The sequence below is a fragment of the Camelus ferus genome, chromosome 11, assembly GCF_009834535.1.
Source record: "Camelus ferus isolate YT-003-E chromosome 11, BCGSAC_Cfer_1.0, whole genome shotgun sequence".
NCBI classification, from domain to species: Eukaryota; Metazoa; Chordata; class Mammalia; order Artiodactyla; family Camelidae; genus Camelus; species Camelus ferus.
Genome location: NC_045706.1, coordinates 31,560,983 through 31,583,518, shown reverse-complemented (window position 1 = coordinate 31,583,518; position 22,536 = coordinate 31,560,983). Strand labels below are relative to the sequence as shown.

Genomic DNA, 22,536 nt, shown 5'->3' with positions numbered 1-22,536 from the left:
ACGAGTTACTTCTTCCTGTATTTCCATAGAACCATTGTGCATGTATCATAGTACATCACACTACTGCAGTTTTTTAGTGTACCTATCCGTGTCTCAGAGCCTTCCATACACACCCTTTACTACTACTGCCATGCACATTCAAGCGGCAGTTCACTGAGGACAGATAACCCCACAAGGGGAAAGTACATTGGAAACACTGTAGAATCATAATGTCTTTCTTTTCAATATTTATGACATATCAATGCCTAGAATAATCTTACTGAAGCACCATTTTAAAAATACCTCCTTTGCTCAAAACCTTCTGTGTTTTCTTAATTGCTTGTTAAGCTTAAGTTCAAATTCTTTAGCCTGGCCTTTGAGATCCTCCATAATCATACTTGTTGTCCTCCCTATTATGCTTAAGACACTGAGTATATGGCTGGCACCAACTACCTTTTTAAAGTTTTGCTTCTCTTTAAGGAAGAATGCATAAAGTTCATGTCTTTTGCCCAGGCCAAACTGATTTGCTCACTGTCCTGTGTCCTTTTCAGCATCTTGTCTTTTAAAATTCTACCCACTCTTCAAGATCCAGTTTAGTTTCTGCCTCATTTATAAAGCTTTTCTGACCATTTCAGCCAGAAATATTTCCCTCTTTCTCCAGACCCATGTAGCAGTCCTTTACATGTCAGACATACATAGCTGCCTCCCATCTCTTTACATGCCATGGTTCATAACATGAGAGATGGTAATTTTTATATGGCACATTGGAGTACACAATGGGTTTAGCGTCTAAACAATGGGTTTAGACTTCTGGTGAAAGCTCCTTATGGCTGCTTAAAAGTACCGTAGCAAAAATGAAACATGTAATCTCTTGTACTGGCTATAATTTCCTTAGAAATGAGAGACGGAAAATTTTCTCAGAATACCCCATCCACATGGCAGCATGGTGCTGTGAAAAAAGCTGATGCTTTGGAGTTGAGGCCTAGGTTGCATCCACGCCTTTTTACTTAACCATGAGGCCTTGAGCAGGGCATTTAACCCTTCTGGGCTTTTGTTCCCTTATTTATTTAATATGGAAATAATTATGCTTGCAGAGTTTATGAAGATCAGAGAGAGAGGGCATGGCATGAATATATGCTTAGTAAATGATTACTTTCCTTGTGGTATATTTCCCTTTCCCTCTTTCAGAATGTGTCATGATTGTGGTTATAACTCTTTGATGAATCCAGATACTTTGACTTCCATTCCAGTTGGGTGAACAGACATACAAAGGGATTTTTAGTCTTGATGGTATAGTTCCTGTTCAGAATACATGGGATGTGACACTTTTAATCCTGAGACAAAGCAAGCAGTTTGCATTTTTTCCATTGTTAAATGGGGTGTTCCTTACATTAACCAGAGGATGGTTCTGTAAGTATGTCCTGAATTAAGGACATTACTTTTTCTCTTTCTTTAAACAGTCATGCGAATACATTGTTAAGGCACCATATATAATACAGCAACAACAATTTAAAGCTTGTTTCATTGCTCTCAGTCCTATATTCTAGAACTCTTCTATTCTGCTACACTCCAGTGTTCATCAGAGTGATCTCTAGGGCAGGAGCCTATGATTTACCAGATGTTTCAAATAATCCAAGATAAACACCTGCAGTTTGAGTCTGCAAAGATAGGCTTTACTGCCAGCTGTTTTATTAGATAACCATACCTACCTTGCTTAGTTAATTTACATGCCAGTGAGAAACTATTCTATTGATGAGTAGTTTCCTCCCCTTTTTTCCCCACATACTTTTAAAATAATTAACTTAGACATATAAACAATGATTTAGTCACAAATGAACCCTGTGAAGTCAGGTTACCTTTGTCATCCATCATTTCCTAACTGGTTTGTAATATCTGGCTTTGTTCTAAAACCTTTCTGCTCCAGCCACATTGGTCTTCTCATTGCAACGATATGCTCATTTCTATCTCTAAGCTTGTTTCTGCTGATTTTCTTACTTCAAATACCCTTATTCTTTTCATTCTCCAGTCCTCATCTCACCTGTAGTTCTTCATTCTCATGAAACCTCAGCTTTTTCATCCTGTATTTCATGTGGTCTTCATCATATTTCTGTATGGTCACTAACATCGTTTCTTGGCACTTTATGTTTTGTGTGGTTGTTTTTATGTGGTCCTTCTTGCATATATTTGTTCCTTAACTAGACTGTGTATTTCTTGTGACATCAAATAATGAACATACTTAATAGGTACTCAAGTTGATTAAGAGATCTTGAATACTTAGATTTAAGACAGACCATGTATTCCTCAAACTGTTTATAAATTTTACTATTAAGAAGGATATGTAACTGGAAAAAAGTTATAATTTTAAAATCATGTAGAATTAAATAACTGATCTTTTATAAAGAGTGGCATGTTATACATACGGATTAGTGATATTACCAATGCCAATAAGGCTATACATTTATTTTAAAGAATAAGTAATATTCTTTAGATTGGTCTAATTTAGTTTTTCATATTATAATAGTGATTTGTTCTTTGATCTCTGAACTGAGCATGATAATTCCCAGATCTCTCTTTATAAACTAATGAGCCCTACCTTGGCTGGTGGAAAAGTGTGGAAGTAAACAGTGACTGTGTATATCAGCAAACAGGCAGCATTTAGAAAACCCAATGGAAGGAAAAGAAGAGTAGAAGAAAATGAATTGAGGACTTTAATGAATATTTTAAGCAGTAATTTTGACCTATGAAGAAGAACTGGGGGGTGATTAGGGATCCAGGACTTTTTTCCACCGAATGGCAGGGTGCCAAGCAGAATTGTTTTATGCATTAATTTAGGCAAGAAATGCATTCATAAAATCTAAGCAGAGATGTAAAGTTGACACCATCTTTCTCATCTCTATAGGTGCCATTATTGCTACTGTTAATTTGGTGGTTATATATGTTCCAGGCAATTCTTAACCAGTTTCATGATCACTTGTTTAATCCTTTGCAATAGAGAATCTTAACATAAAACCTTTTTATGCTGAGAACTCCTTTGACAGTTTAGTTAAGCCTATGGGTTCCTTCTTAGACTGTTTTGAAAGAATAAAACAAAACATATAAGTCAGAAATGAAGCAATTTTGTTGAAATAGTTATCAAAATATTAAAAATCTGGCATAGTAGTATAGGCTTTAACACATTTAAATACAAAATCTATTGGTTTATCTATTATCAATGGATAATTTCAAATTAGTGATGGGCTAAATGTTATTTTGGGATCTGTACAGCTGTAATATGAAAATTTCTGGTCACTGTACTAAGTTCTAATTGCTGTACTGCAAATATGACAATGGTTTGCTTACATTCATCATTGGAAAAAAATTTAAAATTTTCTTAGAGTTTAGTGAAAATAAAAGTGTAATTTTTTTCCCATCCAGGTTTATCAGCCCCGTGAATTTTTCATGGACCTCAAATTAGGAACCCCTACCTTACAAAAAAAACTCTGAAAGAGATTGTCATTAAACCTAAAATAAGTGGTGAGCAGGAATTTGAACTCAGGCAATCTGGCTCCAAAGCCCAAATTTTTTAACTAGTTAGAATATCCTGAACTTAAAAAATCTTTTCCCCAAATTTAGCCAGCTTTTTTCCTTAGAAAAAAAAAATCTCAAGCATTTTATTTACTGTTTAAATTTAAAACCAAATGACTTTAAAGTATTTACTTTAAAGTTGAATGTAAAATGAAATTTTATTTTTGTATTATGGTGAGTCGAGGAAACTTACAAAGGGGAGAAATATGGAAAAAGGAAAGAAGAATAGCCAGAGCAGAGGTTCTCAAACTTTAGGTATCATGATTACCTGAAGGACTTCACAATGTTGGTGATTCCTCAAAAAATCAAAAATAGAATTAGCATATGACCTAGCAATTTCACTTCTAGGTATATACTCAAAAGAATTGAAAGCAGAGTCTCAAAGAGATATTTGTACACCCATGTTCATAGCAGCATTATTCACAATAGCTAAAACTTAGAAGCAGTCCTAGTATCTATGATTAATGAATGGATAAGCAAAATGTGGAATACAATGGAATATTATTCAGCCTCAAAAAGGAAGGATATTCTGCAATATGCTACATCGTGGATGAACCTTGAAGACATTAAAAAAAAACTAAATACTGGATGATTTCACTTATATGAAGTACTTAGATTAGTCAAAATTAAAACACAGAAAGTATACTGGTGGTTGTCAGGGGCTGAGGGGAGAGGAGATTGAGGAATTGTTTAATGAGCACATAGACTTTGCTTTACAAGATGAAAAGAGTTGTAGGGATGGGTGGTGGTGATTGATGGTAGCACAAAAATTTAAATGTATTTAATACCACTGAACTTTATACTTAAAAATGGTTAAGATGGTAAATTTTGTATTTATATATACTTTACCACAATAAAAAACATAATTTAAAAAGCAGTTAAAATAAAAATTTTAAATGTAGTGTTGAGTCCCATCCTCAAGAGTTTCTGATTCTGTAGGTCTGGGGTAGGACCTGAGAATTTGTATTTCTAGCACGTTCGCAGAAGATACTTATACGTAACACTAAGCACTGCTTTCTGAGAGATTGGAGGATTGAAGAGAACAAGGGGAGGAAATGACTTAAAGGAAAACTGTTATTTAGAATTTGGTCAGAAATTACCACCTCTTCTTGGGTGTAGACTTTAAAAGGTTTTTGGCTTTGTCCTTTGAAATAGAAAATAGCCAATTATATTCACCTTTTTAAAGGGTATTAAAATTGCCATCCCATAAATTATAACATTAAAATATGTAATAACTTAAAGTAGAATTAAAGTTATATTGATCCTGCAATGCAAATATTATGGTATTATAAGTAAAAATTTTTAATTTCAAAATACTTGGTTTTATATTTGTTGGCTGTTTTTAGCTGAGAAATGATCTGAGCCAATAGCAGAATCAAGAGCATATTTTTGCCCTGTGTGAGAAACAGAAGAACTTGGAAGACTCAAAGTCCTTGCAGTGGGAATTAGGTTTATTTAAGTCTTTTCCGCTCAAGTTCCTGTCAGTAGGAAACAAAGCTGTTGACAAAAAATACTGTGTGTACATATAAAAGCTCTTAGGAGTTTACATTATATTATTGTTCTGGGGCTATCTCATACCCAGTTTCTCACGCTCTATAACAAGATTGTTTGGGTTGCACATGATGGAGAATCTGCCCCCAAACTGGTTAAACTAAAAAAAACCCAAAAGCTGTGGGTTTATGTAAGTGAGCAGTGCAAGGGTATATTTAGCTTTAAGCACAGCTTGATCCATGTCTCAAATAAAGCCATCACTTTCCATCTTTCAGCTTCCTCTGGGTTCTTTAGGCTCCATATGGTGGCTCTTCTGGCAGCAGTAGCCTCACACCCTTGTTTAGCTTCATGCTTTTCCTGCCTTCAAGCCCAGTAGAAAACAAAGTCTGTTTACCAACTTTCCCAGCAGAAATTCTGAAGTTCACTCTGATACAACCAGCTTTAAGTGCCCAGCCTCCCAATCACTGTAGTCTAGGGCTTGGGATACTCCCTTAAGTCTAAGGATTGCTCTTCCTGGAGCTGGGACTATGGGACTACCTGCCTACACTACGTACATAGCTGATGTTGCAGGGAAGAATAGTTTTCCTTTAAAACTGGGGGATACTTTTTCCTAAAGAAGAGGAGAAATCATGCTGTACATTAAACCACAAGTTTCTACTCTCCCCTCTAAGATCTTGAGAAACTATAAACCCATCATTTTTGAACACCTCTTTTCTCCTTAAATGGAAGGAAGTGAGGAATTGGGGGATGAATAACTGAAATAGATTACATCAAGGAGGGAGTAGGGTATGAGGAAACAAAGAGGGAAGGCATAATTTTAAGACCTTCTCAGGTGATGTTCCTGATCAGTCTGTTAGACTTTTTTTTTTTTAATGAGGAAAGAAAAGATTGCTATACATGTTTTGTTCTCTCTCCTCATTTCTAATCCTAAAGACTAATAACTCTACCTTATAGGCTTTTTACCCCAAAACATTCATATGACCATTTTTATAAGCTTTGAGTTAATTTCCCATGTTCCTGGCCCTTACTTCACAGACGAATGTTCTTTCCATATTAGGTAGCTTAAACTCCTGTACCTAGTAAGGTAGTAAATCAGTTAATAAGTTCTCTAGAACTTAACATTTTCTGTACTGTTATTTATATTAAAATATTTAGTCATCAGAAGCAGTTATTTCTAACCTGAATAAATCCAGTAATTGTCCCTTTCACACAGTTTGCTTTCTCCAGTCTTTCTGCTTTTTTCTACCTGCCATTTTTATACCCTAGCAGTTCTCAAACTTTATTGTACATCGGGATCACCCTGGGGGCTTGTTAAAACACAGATTTCTAGGCTCCCCTCCTCTAGAGTTTCTGATTTGCTAGGTCTGGTGTAGAGCAAGAGAATTTGCAGGTTCACTAGTGATCCTGAGCAGTTGGTCCTGGGATGTTTTATTTTTGAGAATCCCTGTAATAAAATCACTTGCCCCTGCTAATTTCTACTATAACTCCTCCCTGAAGCCTTCTCTGATCTATGCAGATTGATTTTTCCTTCTTCTTAAAATGGGTGTACTGTGGTAATTTCACTAGAACCTTTAATCAATTTTATTGACTGGATATAGCCCCAGTTAAGTTATAGGGTTTTCCAGATAGATACAATCTTCCATTTATTTTGTTTGTGCAACCACATGGAGCCAGTGAATGCTCAGTAAATGTTGCTGGCAATTTCTATAATTTTTAGTTGCTTGCTTGTTTTGTACTATTATTAAGTTAGAAGTTTCCACTTCATATTTATTTGTATCTTAAACTATAATTTTTAGATGAAGTAATTTGGTGTTGTCGGAAGTTTACATATTGTGGGCAATACTATTTGATCTCAGATGACCATCATCAGATTAACTGTTGAACGACTGGAATAAGTAGAAAATGGATGTGGTAAGTTAGTAGATGTTGAAAATCAGCAAACTTCTTGAGAGTATTGTCATCAATAAGGTTTTTTTGAAAAACATCTCTTCTGTAGCATAATTTAATTTGATCTCTGAACATTAGCTTCAAAATCCAAATTTGTAAGCTGTATACTCACTGTCACTATGAATCAGACAATAAAAACAGGGTTATTGGGATTAACACTTCTAATAAGGCCTAATAAGTGTTCACTGTATATTATCATTCCTTGATCTTATCTATCATAGTTGTGAAATTGGAAAAAAATCTGACAGTGCCTGTTTCAAATGTCAGTTGAATACCTTCTAAAAAATAAAACTTGAAGTATTTAGGGGTGAAATACACTAATGTCTGCAACTTTGAAATGCATCAAAAAAGGGATTGGTGAATGAATATGTGGTAAAGCAAATATATAGCAAAATGACAAGGATTGTAGAATCTAGATGTTTGGAATATGGGTTTTCACTGAACAGTTTTTCAACATTTTTTGAAATTGAAATTTTTCCTATTAAATATTGGAGGGAAATATACTTATCTAGAATTTATTGGGATTATAGCTATACAAGTATTCCCATTAGACTGATACATGAAACTGCCATTTACATAAGTCAAAACAGACAAACAGAGGTAGTTTGATTTGGTTCAACCTGTTAAGGCTGTTGTTCTGCATTTTATTTTATTCCCGATGACTGCAATTGGCTCAATTTAAAATTCAGTTCCCCTTAATATTGATTAAGTATGCTGGTTTTGCTGTGCTTAACTACATGTATGTTTCATTGTTGATATGAAAATGTGTAAGAACCTAGAAAGTTTCTAGGTTCTAGATATTCTGCCTGTGTTTTGTTATTAAAATAATACATTTCATGTCCCAGAAGTATACAGATATATTTACAAAATTACCTTGGTTGTGGGGAAAATATATACTAACACCTCAATTAATTAGGTCTATTTGCTCTACACTTGTCAGTTGAAATATTATGAAAAAAACTAGGTTGAAACCCAGTCAAATCGTGGATAGTGGTGATGGTTGGACAACAGTGTGAATGACTTAGTGATATAGAATTGTAGTCTTAAAAATGGTTAAAGTAGTAAATTTTATGTTATGTATATTTTACTGCAATAGATTTTTTTTTTTTAAATAAGGTGGAGGAGGAGGCATTTTTTGGATAACCATAAGATAGCATGAAGTCCCAGACAGCTTGCCTGAGGTAGGTTAGAGGGTCAGCGTGCTTAAACATACTACTTATCTCCAATTTTTACCACAGTAGATCATGTGAAACCTGACTGAATTTGAAAGCTGAGTAAAAGCACAATTTTGGATATTGTTGCCATGTATTCAGTTCAGAGTTTTTTCCCTATTCTAACTGAAAAGTTTTAATTGGGGCACACAATTAAAATTCATGTTTTACAAAGACTGGAAACGTCACCCCTCTGTGGTACCTGACTTTATAGTCTTTCCCACTGAGCATACTTAAGCTAGTTGTCCTGACAGAAGCCACTTATCTAATTAAGTGAAAAATTTACAGTAGGTAACAAGATTTAATTAGCAGTTGTTTCCAATTGTGCAGTCAAACTTTAATGGTGGGGGTAGGGGAGTGAATGGTGTAGGGTTGAATTGTATTTGCCCTAATGGAAATCAGTGTCAAACCTGTGTTAATTGGGAGAGACTGCAACCTAGTTCTACAAGAACAAGTAAGACTTCATGAAGTGCCCTTAAAATCAAAATGGGAAAATATTTTAAAATTAGCCATCTATATAGAATTTTTAAAAATTTTTAAAAATCTTGAGATGTCTAGCTTTCAAATATAATAAATATAATTCCCACCAAAAAAGGAAAACCAGTTATACCTATAATGGAAACATAGGCCCAAATTTATCATATCACCATCCTAAAAAAATCTATCCTGGTGTCTTCATCTCTTCTCCCCCTTGTGCTTTTTTTTTTTTTTTTTCAATTTAATAAACATTCTCTCTTCTTATAGTCATACTTTACCAGACAGAGAAATGGGTGGGTTTTTTTCTCTCTCAGTTGAAAATTGAATGAGACCATATGTGAAATCACTTGTGTAATACTTTAGTTCTCCAAGTTCAATAAGTTAAGAGGTTAATGTTGTTGAAATGACGGATACACTGAATTTCACATATTCCTGTAGTTACCACTTCTCAAAGAATTATTAGGTCTTATAAAAGAAAAGCAGTTTCAGGGTGGGCTCTTTGCATTCTGGTTCATTAGAGAATGTGAAGAATTGCTTGAAAAAGGGAAGAGGTTACAAAAACACAAAATTCAAGATCTGCAGAATCTTGTGTATTCATGAGGAAAAACAAAAAGAAGAAAGTACCCTACTAGAAATGTGTTATTTTGTCTCTTCAGTCATATAATATATAGTCTTTTAATACAGAATTAAAAGTTCTATAATATAACATATATCTCATCCCATTAAATAAGAGCTGCAGTGAAGAGGAGGCTAGGATCTTAAAGATGACATTATTTTCTCTTTTTAATTTACAGAAGTTGCTGGGTGTGTTTTGCCACTGATGAAGATGATAGAACAGCTGAATGGGTGAGACCATGCAGATGCAGAGGATCTACAAAATGGGTTCACCAGGCTTGTCTACAGCGCTGGGTGGATGAAAAACAAAGAGGAAACAGTACAGCGAGAGTGGCATGTCCTCAGTGCAATGCTGAATACTTAATAGTTTTTCCGAAGTTGGGTAAGAAGATCCTTAGAAACAACACAGATATATGTCATGTTACTACACATAACCTTATGATCCTACATTTATTTTTAAGTGACCCATCTCTTTGCTTTTTTGTGAATTTCTCTATCCCCTTTCTGTTGTTTTCTCTCTAAATGTCAGACATTTGTTTTGCTAACAGTTTACTTTATCCTTTATATATCCCCATATCCATCCGTTTGTCTGTTTATTAAATGTTCTCGTTTTAGTTGAGTGGATAATGAACTTGGACATCTAGCTGGATAAAATCAAATAACGAAATTCTAATAAAAAACTGACTAAAGAACCTCATTCTCTGGAAACCATTGGTGTGGGAGAAAGAAAACAATAGTGTGTTTTTTCTAATACTTATCCTTAATTCTTCTATTAAGGAATAAAAGTAGAGAAATTAAAGATTTAATAAAAGACAGTGTTAAACTATCTTTGGAATACAGTTTATGTGGATGTCTTTCATGAAAACTGCTTTCCTTTTTCTCTGAATTGGCAGGCAAGAAATAACCAAAGGTCTTTGAGAATGTGGCTAGCATTGAAATAAGTGTAGCATATTGCTTAAAGGAAGCTGTAACTAAGGCTGATATTTAATTTGCATGTTTAGCACAGCCATGTGACTGTGAACTGGTGTCATTCTCTTTGGTGTTTATTCCGTGCTAGTTGTTAAACATTTTTAGTATCACCCTTGACTATAATCAAGAGTTATATGAAGGCATTTTGGGTTCTGGGAAGGTCAGAAGGAAAGAATGACTTTGCAGGGAGTAGGATTTGATTAGAAATTGAAAATAATTATTAGATATGTTTTTTTCTAGATGTTATACATGTTGAAATCAGACCCCCTTTTTTATATATAATGAGGCAACATAAATGCAGGTGATGAAGTGCTTTTCTAATGTGAGAAGATTGATGATAAGGGCAAACAAAGTTTCAGTGGTTGTCTGTATTTCTCTAACATAATGCATAGAAAGAAATTGTAGCTTCCTATAAAAGGAAAATACTGTAGTAGAGAAAGTAGTGTTCTCAGACATTTAGAATTTATGGACCACATTGATGCATCTTCATGCACACTAATTTTAGATAAAGTAAGAGATTAATCCAAAAATTTTAATTATAATTTCAAAGCATTATTTTAAAATAATTTAAACATTATGGAAAGAAATTACTGCTGCATTCTTTCTCCACATTGATATCTGTCTCACCAAAGTCAGAGTTAAGGTTTCCTTTTAACTGTTTCTTTTCCTACTCTTTAGTTCTGCTAAATCAGAAATTCCACTTTTCAACTATAGGTTGTTGGGAATAGCAGTGAGTATACATGTTTTATATACTCAGATGGATGGATACAAAAATTATTGTAAGAATTCTCACTGAAAGCTACATAGAATATCGAGTGAGGCACTGAATTGACATATGTATGGCACTCAGCAGTGAAGTTAAATATTTCAGTTTGGAAGATGGCAGTGGGTAAATCTGTCCTTGGTTGTTTTTCAGTTCTAGGAAATATGCTTTTAGGTCTAATTGGTAATTGAATGCATTTTTTAAAAATATACCTAATAATAAGACACTGATTTCTTTCTACAACAAGGAAAGAAAATAGCTAGATATTGGAAAAGTCAAACTTTTTGTTTAAGCCGTGTGTATCATGATTTGGTCTTTGTATTTTATCCTTAAGAATTGTTATTTCAGCTTCAAATGTTAGGTTCAAGCTATTCACTATACTGTATGTCATGGAGAGCTGCCACTTGAGTAAGCCACAGGTAATCATAGGAATTTTTTTACTAACCTTACTAGTGTCATGAGGGAAAGAAAAAAATATATCCTTCATTTGAATAGTTTTGTTAGCATCTTTCCTCCTGACAAGATAGAAAAGCAGGTGTTGTATTTGATTCTTTTTTCCTGATATAACATGCTGAAGATATCTGCTCAGGGCCTGCAGTTTGAATTATATTTACAATTTTCTAGTTTTTAACAGATTCAAGAATAGAAGACTCATTGTCAAATGTCAACTGTTGTCTCTTAAGCCATGTGTGAGTTGACTTTACAGGTTCTGTACTCTTCCTTGTTACACACATGGCTAGTGCTCTTGGCCATATTGATCCTAATGTACCTTTTCAAGTCAAAGTTCAAAAATGATTGTTGGTTAAAGAAGAATCCCTTCTCTATAGCATATTATGTACACACCAAGAGTTGATTCATACTCTAAATACTAGCGATTTTATGTAGCCGTGAACCAAAATACTTAAGAACATACATCTGTGATAGTAATTGTTCTTCCTCACTGTATACTGTACCTAATATGTAATATCCAGTAGTGTCATCTGATGATAGAGATTTACCAATAGATTGTTTTCTTTCTGAGTGTATTTGTCATTAATTTTGATGCTGACCATAGTATACGTGTTTTTGTTCAAATAAGTTCAAGTTTCTTGGACTGTAGTTCTTTATCTTTGCTTTCAGTAACAAAATTCATAGTTTCATAAGGCTTTGATTGGTTTACTAGAGTGGTTGAATTATATGAATTCTTCAGTGGCATCTTGTCCTTGTTCTGTAATGTTTCAGTCCATTTAAAAATGTATTACAGTACAGTGGGAACAAGGAGGTCTCCCAGTACAAACTAATAACTTGTCATTCACTGGTCCCAGCCATAGTGAGATAGTAAGATCATACTGTTTTCACTCTATAAGATCATACTATTTATCATTTATGATGTTCTGAGTCAGGTGTGTTTTTATCACTTTACTCTTCAGTGAATACTTTTGAGGCATTGATTCATTTTCCTAGATTGGGGATTTAACACATTATGATAGGAACAAAATACATATTTAACCAATGTGAACAATTCACATGATACCAAAATTTGTTAACTAAAACAAATTGTCCCCTTTTAACTATCCTTGCAGGGCATGTGTGACCCTTGGTACCTAATAACAATTAAGAACCTAAAAGAATTTCCTTGAAAGTCATAATTAATCTTACCTTTCAAATATGTGAAGTGTTTGTGATAAAAACTTTCATTTTTTATCAAATTATCTGTAGTAAACCAGTTAATTGAATGCCAGGGACCATCACTGGTCCCCAGTTGATACTTAAGAAACACTGGCTAGAAGAAGGAAGAGAAGACAGGCAAGAGGAAAGATGCAGAGAGGAAGAGATGATGGTTAACATTCAATAAGATGACCTATGTGTAACAGATTTTTTTTTAAGTTTCCATATGGATTTAGCTTCAGTCTGTCTGGCTAGCTGGCAAAGTCTGCTTCTTTTCTGGTACTTAATGGTAGCCAGAATGGAGGAGTGGTGGCGAGTGTGTGCTCTTAATTGTCCGTAGGGAATATATTGTGCTTAGTTATGAAAAACTTAGAGGAATCATCAGACTTATACTCGTCTCATTATTTGCTACCCATCTTACGGTTTGCTTTCTTCTAGTGAGTTTGGACAGTAGTACATGTGCAGCTACAGGTACTTAAAAACTACTCAAAGTTTGGTCTGAGGACCAACAACATTAGAATTATTGAGAGCTGTTAAGAATGAAGAACCGTAGCCCCTTCCCCCCACCTCCAGTTATAATTAATCAAAATCTGCATTTTCATGAAATTGTCAGGTAAGTTATATGCACATTAAATTTAAGAAGCATTGAAACATTTAAATGTGACAAGAATATCAGCTGAAAAAAGTTTGTCTTCCATTAAAAATAAAGCATTTCCATGAAATTTAAGACCAGATAGTTATCTTGTTTAGCTAAACAGGAGGATTCAGAGCAGCTCCATCTTAGGGGCAGAATTCCTGATTCTCACGGGTAGCAGAGACTGTTTCACATTAGATTACTTTTCTTTAATGTCTTTCAAAGAAGTTTTATATTTTGCAGTTTTTAGTATACAGGTCTCTTCTTTGTTAAATGTATTTCTAAATATTTCATTCTTTTTGATGCTATTTTAATGGAATTGTTTTAATTTTATTTTCAGGTTGTTTATTGTGAGTGTATAGAATAGAGATGATTTTTTTTTTTAATTTTGATCTCATATCCTACAAGCATTCTGATCTCATTTAACAGTTCTAAGTATTTTAGTGTACTGCATAGCATTTCCTATATACAGGATCATGTCATTTGTGAATTGAGACAGTTTTACTTCATCTTTTCCAGTCCGGTTGCTTTTATTTCAGTCTCTTGCCTAGTTGCCCTGGTGTTGTACATTCTGTGGTTGTGGATAAATACACAATGATGGGTATCCACTATTACAGTATAATACATAATATTTTTATGGCACTGAAAATCCACCTGTTCATCCCACCCTCCTCCCTAACCCCTGGTAACCACTGGTCTTTTTATTGTCCCCATAGTTTTGCCTTTTTCAGAATGTCGTATAGTCAGAATCTTACAGTATGTAGCCTTTTCAGATTAGTTTCTTTCACTTAGTAATTTATATTTAAAGTTTTCCATGTCTTTCATGGCTTGATAGTTCATATTAACACTGAATAATATTCCATTTTATGGATGTACCACAGCTTATTTATCCATTTGCCTACTGAAGGACATCTTGGTTTCTTCCAGGTATTGGCAATTACAAATAAAGCTGCAGTACATATCTGTATGCAGGTTTCTGTGTGAGCATATATTTTCAACTTCTTAAGGTAAATAACAAGGAGCGTAATTGCTGGATCATATGTAAGAGTATGTTTCGTTTTATTAAAAAACTACCAAACTGTCTTTCAGAATGGCTGTATATTTTGCATTTCCACCAGCAGTAAGTTCCTGTACCCTTGTCAGTACTTCTTGTTGTCAGTGTTTTGGATTTTAGCCATTTTTATCTCATTGTTTTAATTTACAATTCCTAATAACATAGATGTTGATCATCTTTTCTTATACTTATTAGCAATCTTGTATTTTCATTGGTGAGGTGTCTGTTAAGTCTTTCGATCATTTTAAAAATCAGTTTGTTTTCTTATTGAGTAAATTTTAAATAGTCTTGGTGTATTTTGGATAACAGTAATTTGTCAGATATGTCTTTTGCAAATATTTTATCCCAGTCTTAAGCTTGTCTTCTCATTCTCTTCATCTTTCTTCTTTTTTTTTTTAATATAGTCATTTATAGCTATAAATTTCTCTCTAAACACTGCTTGGATTTCTTCTTTGACCTATTAATTATTTAGGAGTGTGTTGTTTAATTTTCACATATTTGTAAATTTCCCAAGTGCTGTTACTGATTTCTAATTTCATTCCATGTGATCAAAGAACATATTTTGATTTCTGTCATTTTAAATGACTAAGACTTGTTTTATGGCTTAAATGTTTAGAACTCTGATTAGAATTGTGTTGGATATTTTCATTTTACCTTTCATGTCTCTTCTCTTCTATATTTTTCATCTTTTGGTCTCTGCGCTCCAGCATTATAATTTCTTCTTAACTGTTACTCAGGTCTCAAATTCTTCAGCATTGTCTACTTTGCAGGGAGTTTTTTTTCTGTGTAAGTTCTAGTTGTTTCTTAAATGTGCCTAGTCATTTTTTATAGTCTCTTGCTTCTTGTTCATTTATACTTATCTAGTATTTTATTATATAGTTTTGATGATCAGATATATAATTCCATTTTCTAGTCTTTGATAGCCTAAATCTATTGTTTTTCTTCTGACTCTTGGCCATGATGCTTTATTTCTCTTGAGTGTGGGAATTGTGTTTATATTTGTAGGTTGTGGATATCCTCCAGGTGAAGGAACTCCAAAAAGGATTTGCATTTGCTTTTGGCAGATGCCAAGGGATGATACTAATCTGGGATTGCTTTAATCTATGGGTTTGGGATTTCTCCTATAGCACAGACAGATTTCAACTTGAAATCAGCATACCAGGTAACTCTGTTTACAAATTCTTAGAGGAAACTATGCTTGACAACAAGGCGGTTTTGTTTGTTGGCTAACTTTATTGTCCTGTGGATTTTTTTTCTATCTTACCCTTTTGAGGGTTTGAGGGTCAAGCCCTCAACTTTGTATGGGCCCAAAACCTAGTGTGACTTGTAAAACTCAGTATTTTAGCTTTTCCTTGTAATTTCTTCATTGAAAAAAAAAATGTCATCATAGACCTTCCCATTTCCTGGATTTTTGTTATTACTTACAACTCAAGAATACTTGGGTAATATGTTGCTCTATTCTATGCATTTTTTATACTGGCGGTGAGAGCTCATTGATGAGGTTATATATGACTTTTTGGCAAGAATATTTTATAGATGGTTCTGTGTACTTCCTAACTACATCAACAACATGAGGTACATAACATGTAGCTGTCTTTCAAAGAGGAGACATTACAACTGACACTTCAGAAATACAAAGACTCTAAAGAAAATACCGTGAACAATTGTATACCAACAAATTGGATAACCTAGAAGTAAAGGATAAATTCCTAGAAACATACAACCTGTAAGACTGAATCATGAAGAAATCAAAAATGTAAACAGACCAATAACAAGCAAAATCATAAACCTCCCAACAAAGAAAAGCCCAGGACTAGATGGTCTCACTGGTGAAGTCAACCAAACATTTAAGGAAGAATTAATGCCAATTCTTCTCTTGCAAGAAATTAAAGAGGAGGGAACATTCCCAAATTCATTTTATGAGTCCAGCATTACCCTAATACCTAAGCTAGATAAGGACACTACAAGAAAGCTACAAACCAATATCCCTGATGAATATACATGTAAAAATTATCAACAAAATATTAGCAAACCAAATTCAACAGCACATTAAAGGATCATACACATGATTAAGTGGGATTTATTCCTGGGATGCAAGGATGGTTCAACATCTGCATGTCAATCGTATGATACACCACATTAACAGAATGAAATATGAAAATTTTATCATCTCAATGAATGAAGAAAAAACACTTGACAGAATTCAGTGTCCTTTCATGCTGGGTAATAACAGACATATATGGCAAACCCACAGCTAACATCATACATAACAGTGAAAGGTTCAAAGCTTTCCTGCTAAGATCAAGAACAGGGGTGTCCATTCTCACCACTGTTACTCAGCACAGTACTAGAAGCTCCAGCCAGAACAGTTAGGCGAGAAAAAGAAGAAAAAGTCATCCAAGTCTGAAAGAAAGAAGTAAAATTGTCTTTCCTTGCAGATGATTTGGTCTTACATCTAGAAAATTGTAAAGACTACCAAAAACCTGTTAAGAAGTAATAAGTGAATTCAGTAAAGTTGAAGGATATAAATCAACATAAAAATCAGTTATATTTCTATATACTAACAACAAAATACCTGAAAAAGAAAGAAAACAATCCCATTTATAATAACAAAAATAATAAAATACTTAGGAATAAAACTAAAAGTTATAAGGCATTGATGCAAGAAATTGAAGATGGCAGATAAATGGAAAGCTATCTCTTGGACTGGAGGAAACAATACTGTGAAAATGTCCATACTACCCAAAGCCATCTATATATTCAATGCAATCCCTATCAAAAGTCCAATGACATTTTTTACAGAAGTAGGAAAAATAATCCTAAAATTGTATGGGACCACAAAAACCCCAGATAGCCAAAGCAATCCTGAGAAAGAAGAACAAAGCAGGTGGCAACAAACTTTACTACAAAGCTATAATAATCAAAACAATACTAGCGTAAAAAGACATGTAGGCCAATGGAACAGAATTGAGAGCCTGGAATTAAACCCATGCATATACGTTCAACTGATACTTGACAGAGTAGCCAAGAATACTCAAATGAGGAAAGAATTGTCTCCTCAGTAAATGGTGTTGGGAAATCTGGGTGGTCACATGCAAAGGAATGAAATTGGTCCCTGTTATGCCACTCACAAAAATTAATTCAAAATGGGTTAGAGATTTAAATGTAAGACCAGAAACTATATAAGTTCTAGAATAAAACATAGGAGAAGGTCTCCTTGACAGTGGTCTTGGCAGTGATTTTTTGGATATGACACCAAAACTGCAAGCAACAAAAGCAAAAATAAACAATCATCAAGCTGAAAAGCTTCTGCACAGCAAAAAAACAATTAGTAAAACGAAAAGGCAACCTATGAAATATGAGAAAATATTTGCAAACCATCTATCTGATAGACGATTAATATCCAAAATATATAAGGAACTCATACAACTCAATAGCCAAAAGCAAAAACCACATACAATCTGATTTTTAAATGGACAAAAATCTTAAATAGACAGTTTTCTAAAGAAAATGTACAGTGGGTCAACTGATGCATGAAAAGATGCTCAACATCACTAATCATCAGGGAAGTGCAAATCAAAACTAAAATGAAATGTTGCCTCACACCTGTTAGAACGGCAATTAACAAAAAGACAATAGACAGCAAGTGTTAGAAAGGCTGTGGAGAAAAGGGTACTCTTGTGCACTGTGTGGGAATGTAAATCAGAACAGTCACTATGGAAAACTGCATGAAGATTACTCAAAAAAACTTAACTATTATGTGATTCAGCAATCCCACTTCTAAGTAGATATCCAGAGGAATGAAATCACTGTCTCGAAGAGATATCTACACCCTCAATGTTTTTTGCAGCATTATTCACAGTAGACAAGGTATAGAAACAGCCTAAGTGTTCACTGTTAGATGGATGTATATATGCAGTGGAATAGTCAGCCTTTTCTTTTTTTAAGGGAAACCCTGCCTTTGCAACAACATGGGTGGATCTTAAGGACATTATGCTAAGTGAAATAAGTCACAGAGAAAGACAAATACTGTATGTTATCACTTATGTATGGAATCTAAAATATCCAAATTCAAATAATAGAGTGGATGGAGCTGCGAATTGCAGAGTATTGGGAGATGTCCAGGGGTACAACCTTCCATCTAAAAGATGAATCACTTCTGGGGAATCAGTGTTCAGTGTGGTGACAATTAAAAACAGTTATATATATAAAGGTTAAGAGAGTAAATCTTAAGCGTTACCACCACAAAAATGATAATTATGTAAAAGAATTGAGATGTTAACTAACCTTATTGTGGTAATTATTTCTCAATATATATGTTCATTGAATAATCGCATTATATACCTTAAACTTATATATGTTACATATCAATAATATCTCAGTAAAGCTGGAAACTGTGTAGTTATCTTTTTTATAAGACTGGTCCGTGGGTACAGATGTAATCAACCTGATGCATCCAGTATAATTCCCTATCAGCTTCTATCTACTGGTTTTAGCAGAGATTGATAATTTTTTTCATTCATTGCCTCTACATCATTTCATTAGGTGGTACAGAGGAATGACACTGTAATTCTTTCATTTTTTCCCAGCATTTATTAGCTTAGAATACTTATTAGATGAACTGACAAAGGATCCAAAGGTGAATTTCACACATACTTTTGCTGGATGTTTCTAAATTCCCCCCCATAGGTACTATACCATTTGTATGTGCACCTGCAGTGAATGAGTATGCCTGTTTACTTACAGCTTTGCCAAAAGATCAGCTAACATTGTAGTTTGTCAATACAATCTGTTAGGTTAGAAAAGGTATCTTATAGTTTTAATTTACATTTCTTTATTATAAGTGAGGTGGCTAAACCATTGTAAAGCAAGTTAGAATGCTGTAGACTGAAAAAGGATACTACAAAGTTAATGTTAAATATATTTTCTCCAAATCTGAAAAAGGTTTTCATGGCTTCAATTTAATGAGAATTTTACATTTTTAATATTTTCTAAGTTGTCAGGTACAAAGAACAGTCTACATTGTTTTCCTTTAACCACATGGCCCTCTGTTACTTACATAAATGCAATCTGTTACTTTCCTGACTGCTCTCATAAAATATATTGCTGTGTTCTTTCCTTTTATTACTTGAAAACCAGAGGCTTAAGAATTCAAGTACTTTCTTCATATAATTATGAGTTTCTAGTAATATTTACGCTTAGCTGTGAAAGAAATGTTTGTTTTTTCTTTGCTTTATATCTTAATTTCTATGAATGATCAAAAAAAAGGAATTTAAAAACCAAAATCTTAATCCATAATGACTCAATCTTTGAATACCCTCTGAAGTCAAAGTTTACAGTTAGGCATCTCATTAGGTCTTCCTTGGCCTTCATATACCCTCTTAAGAGGCAAATGACTAGGATACCTTCGAAATAAGGATTTCTTGTGTATATTGCTTGATCACTTCTAGTCTTGTTTCCCTGAGATTTAAATACGGGCTAGCTTAATAAGTATCTTCAACAGTGTGAGGCTTTCTAGGTGCACACTATATATGTAAATACAGATAGCTAAATTATAGGTCCAAAACACAATTACAGAATCTTAAATTTTTTAAAAAGTAACTACTAATTGTAGCCTGGTTTCTTTTTTCTGCCTCTCCACTCTCAGATTTTCTAGCTTCGTGAATTTTCTTCTTCCTTCTTGTTCCAGACCGTTAAGCAAAAGAGATCTATCCTCTATTTCTTAATTCACATTTTCCTGAAACAGTCTTATTTTTATACCAGAGCCTTATACCATAAATTTTTTCTCAGACATCTGTCTTGGATTTTACCTCTTATTCCAGAGTTCTGTTATGCTTAACTTAGTTGGCCGTTTTTGAAAGAACTAATATCTAACACTTACTGTTACACTATAGCACTAAGTACTGTATTAAGAGTTTCACATGTTAATTTTCACAAAAACTCAGAGGTAGATACTATTTTCATTATCATTACAGATATGGAAAATGAGGTCCAGAGATAGCATTTTGTTCAAATTCACACAGCAGAGCCTACCTAATCCTTATCCACCTTGTTGTTTTGCCTCCTAAGGAACCTAATATGAGTTTCTTATATAAAGGGAAAAAGAAAATGAAATAGTATTGTCAGGTTGACTTTCCTCAGGGTATAGTTACCTGAATTTTATGATAATGCTTTGTTAGTCTCTAAAAAGTAGTTTTTCTTATTAATAAAAGTAATTATATTCTCATCATGTAAATATTTATTCTCATCATGTAAATATAGGTATGTGTAAAAAAGAATATGTAATAACAGTTCCTTGGCATATATATAGTATGCATAATTAGGATTGCCATCTGTTTTATGTATTAATTAATGATAACTGATGGTAGTGTTTCTTTCATCATCCCTTAACTTTTTCAACTTTTTATTTTGAAATTCAGAGAATTTAATACCTGAGGCACTGTTTTCTCCAAAAAGCAGACAAAACATTGTCTTTTCTCTAATAAGTTTTATTATTTCTTGATCCTTTCCTAACTCTTGTATATTAACCTACTTTAGATTGATACTACTTTCTCTTTTTTTGTACTCACTTTGGATACAAAATCTTGTAGATTTTATTTTAGTTTATTCTGACTTTAAATAATCTTAGTTTTCTTAAAATATCTTCCTCATTTTAGCAGGTCTGTCACCAGGAGCTTCCTTCCTGCCTAGTGTGTCATGGTCTTCAAAGATCTGGCCACAGTGTCCCATCAATTAACCCCCAAAAGCTGGCACAGCAGCTTTTAAAAAATATACCAACCTTTCAAATAAAGTCTTTTGCCTGTTGTTGGAAGGTCTTTTAGCATGTCCCCCTTTTCAGATCATAGACTTCTAGGTCAAGATTCACTTCTGTTGATTAGTAATTAGTATGTAATACATACATACATAATTTTAAAACTCTTTGTATCATTACTTCCTCTCTAATTTGTACTTTAAATTTTGTTAACATTAATCTGTATAGTTTGTATGATACTATCATATATTTGTTAATTTTGCTGTGAAGTTTTCCAGTTGTTTAATGTCTATTTATAGTTTGCCCCTAACTAGACTGTAGACTCCTTGGAGGCAGAGGCTAGTGTGTTACATTTATTTACATTTATTTTACTACATAGTAAAATGCTATATGTACAATGGGTGCTTAATAAGTACTTAGTGGTTGACCTTATAGCCCTCATGTATTCTATGGGCTGTTTGTTCTAACGAGGATAAGTTTAAGCTTTCCTTTGGCACAAACTGTAATAATAAACAACTACGTGATGATCTTTAGTTAATATTCATGGTAATACACTGTATGCAGAGACACGGTACTCATCTGCTTTGACTCTGGATCCTTTATTCGTCAGTGCTGTTTTGTTTTGTTTTGAGGGGTTTTTGGCCAATTATTACTAGTTCGGTTAAAGAAAAAAATTGTCCGAGAACATATCCTTTCTTCTGTTTACAATCTAATAACTTATTATTAAGCAAAGTAACCTATAGCCTGAGTTTGCAGGATGTTTGCTTTTACATAAAAAATGGTAAAAATCTCAACCTACAAGCAGAGCAATTAAAGATGACACTTACATTTGCTTGTCTGAGGCTCTTACACCTAGCCTCTGGAGTCTTCGTGTTTAAAATAGTGGTGAATGCTGAAGAGTTAAAAGCGAAAACTTTAGTATCCCATCATAGTTCCCACATACTTTTAATTGAATTGGTGGTTGTGATATTATTTCATGTCTTCAATAAAATACACATTTGTTGACTTGGGACCATATAATTAATTTTTAAAGTTTTTCTAACAACAGATTAAGTCAAATACTTGCCACAGAGTGCTGTAGCAAGGTCCTGTGCCATTATATTTTAAGGCCAAAGTGCCCTGATATACTGCCAGGTGCCATGTGCTGAGGTAGCTGTAGCTTAGAGAGTCCCTGAGAGTGAGGCCAATCATCATTAAAATAGCATTTTTTAAGCACCTATCTGTACATGGTTCTATCCTAGGCACTGTACAAAACGAGTTAAACAGACATGGCCCCTGCCCCCTGGGAGTTTTCAATCTAAGATGATGCTGACATGGACAGACATAAAGGATATTGAGACAACTGAACAAACATTGAACAAGAACATAAAGTACTAACATTATGCACAAGCAAAGGGGTAAGTGCATTTTGTGCAACAGTATGTAAAGGAAGTC

General features: G+C 33.8%; 1 protein-coding gene across 2 annotated transcripts in view; it reads left to right on the top strand.

Moving 5' to 3' along the window:
• MARCHF5 (membrane associated ring-CH-type finger 5) overlaps positions 1 to 22,536 on the top strand; it is a 42,541-nt gene that overhangs the window by 5,274 nt on the left and 14,731 nt on the right. The window contains exons 2-3 of one of the 2 annotated variants that reach the window (XM_014558353.2): positions 8,098 to 8,162; positions 9,464 to 9,666. In XM_014558353.2, the coding sequence (XP_014413839.1) occupies positions 8,137 to 8,162; positions 9,464 to 9,666 (229 nt within the window). In that variant the 5' untranslated portion in view covers positions 8,098 to 8,136. The remainder of the gene's footprint in view (positions 1 to 8,097; positions 8,163 to 9,463; positions 9,667 to 22,536) is intronic. The other variant, XM_006183668.3, reaches the window with a different exon arrangement.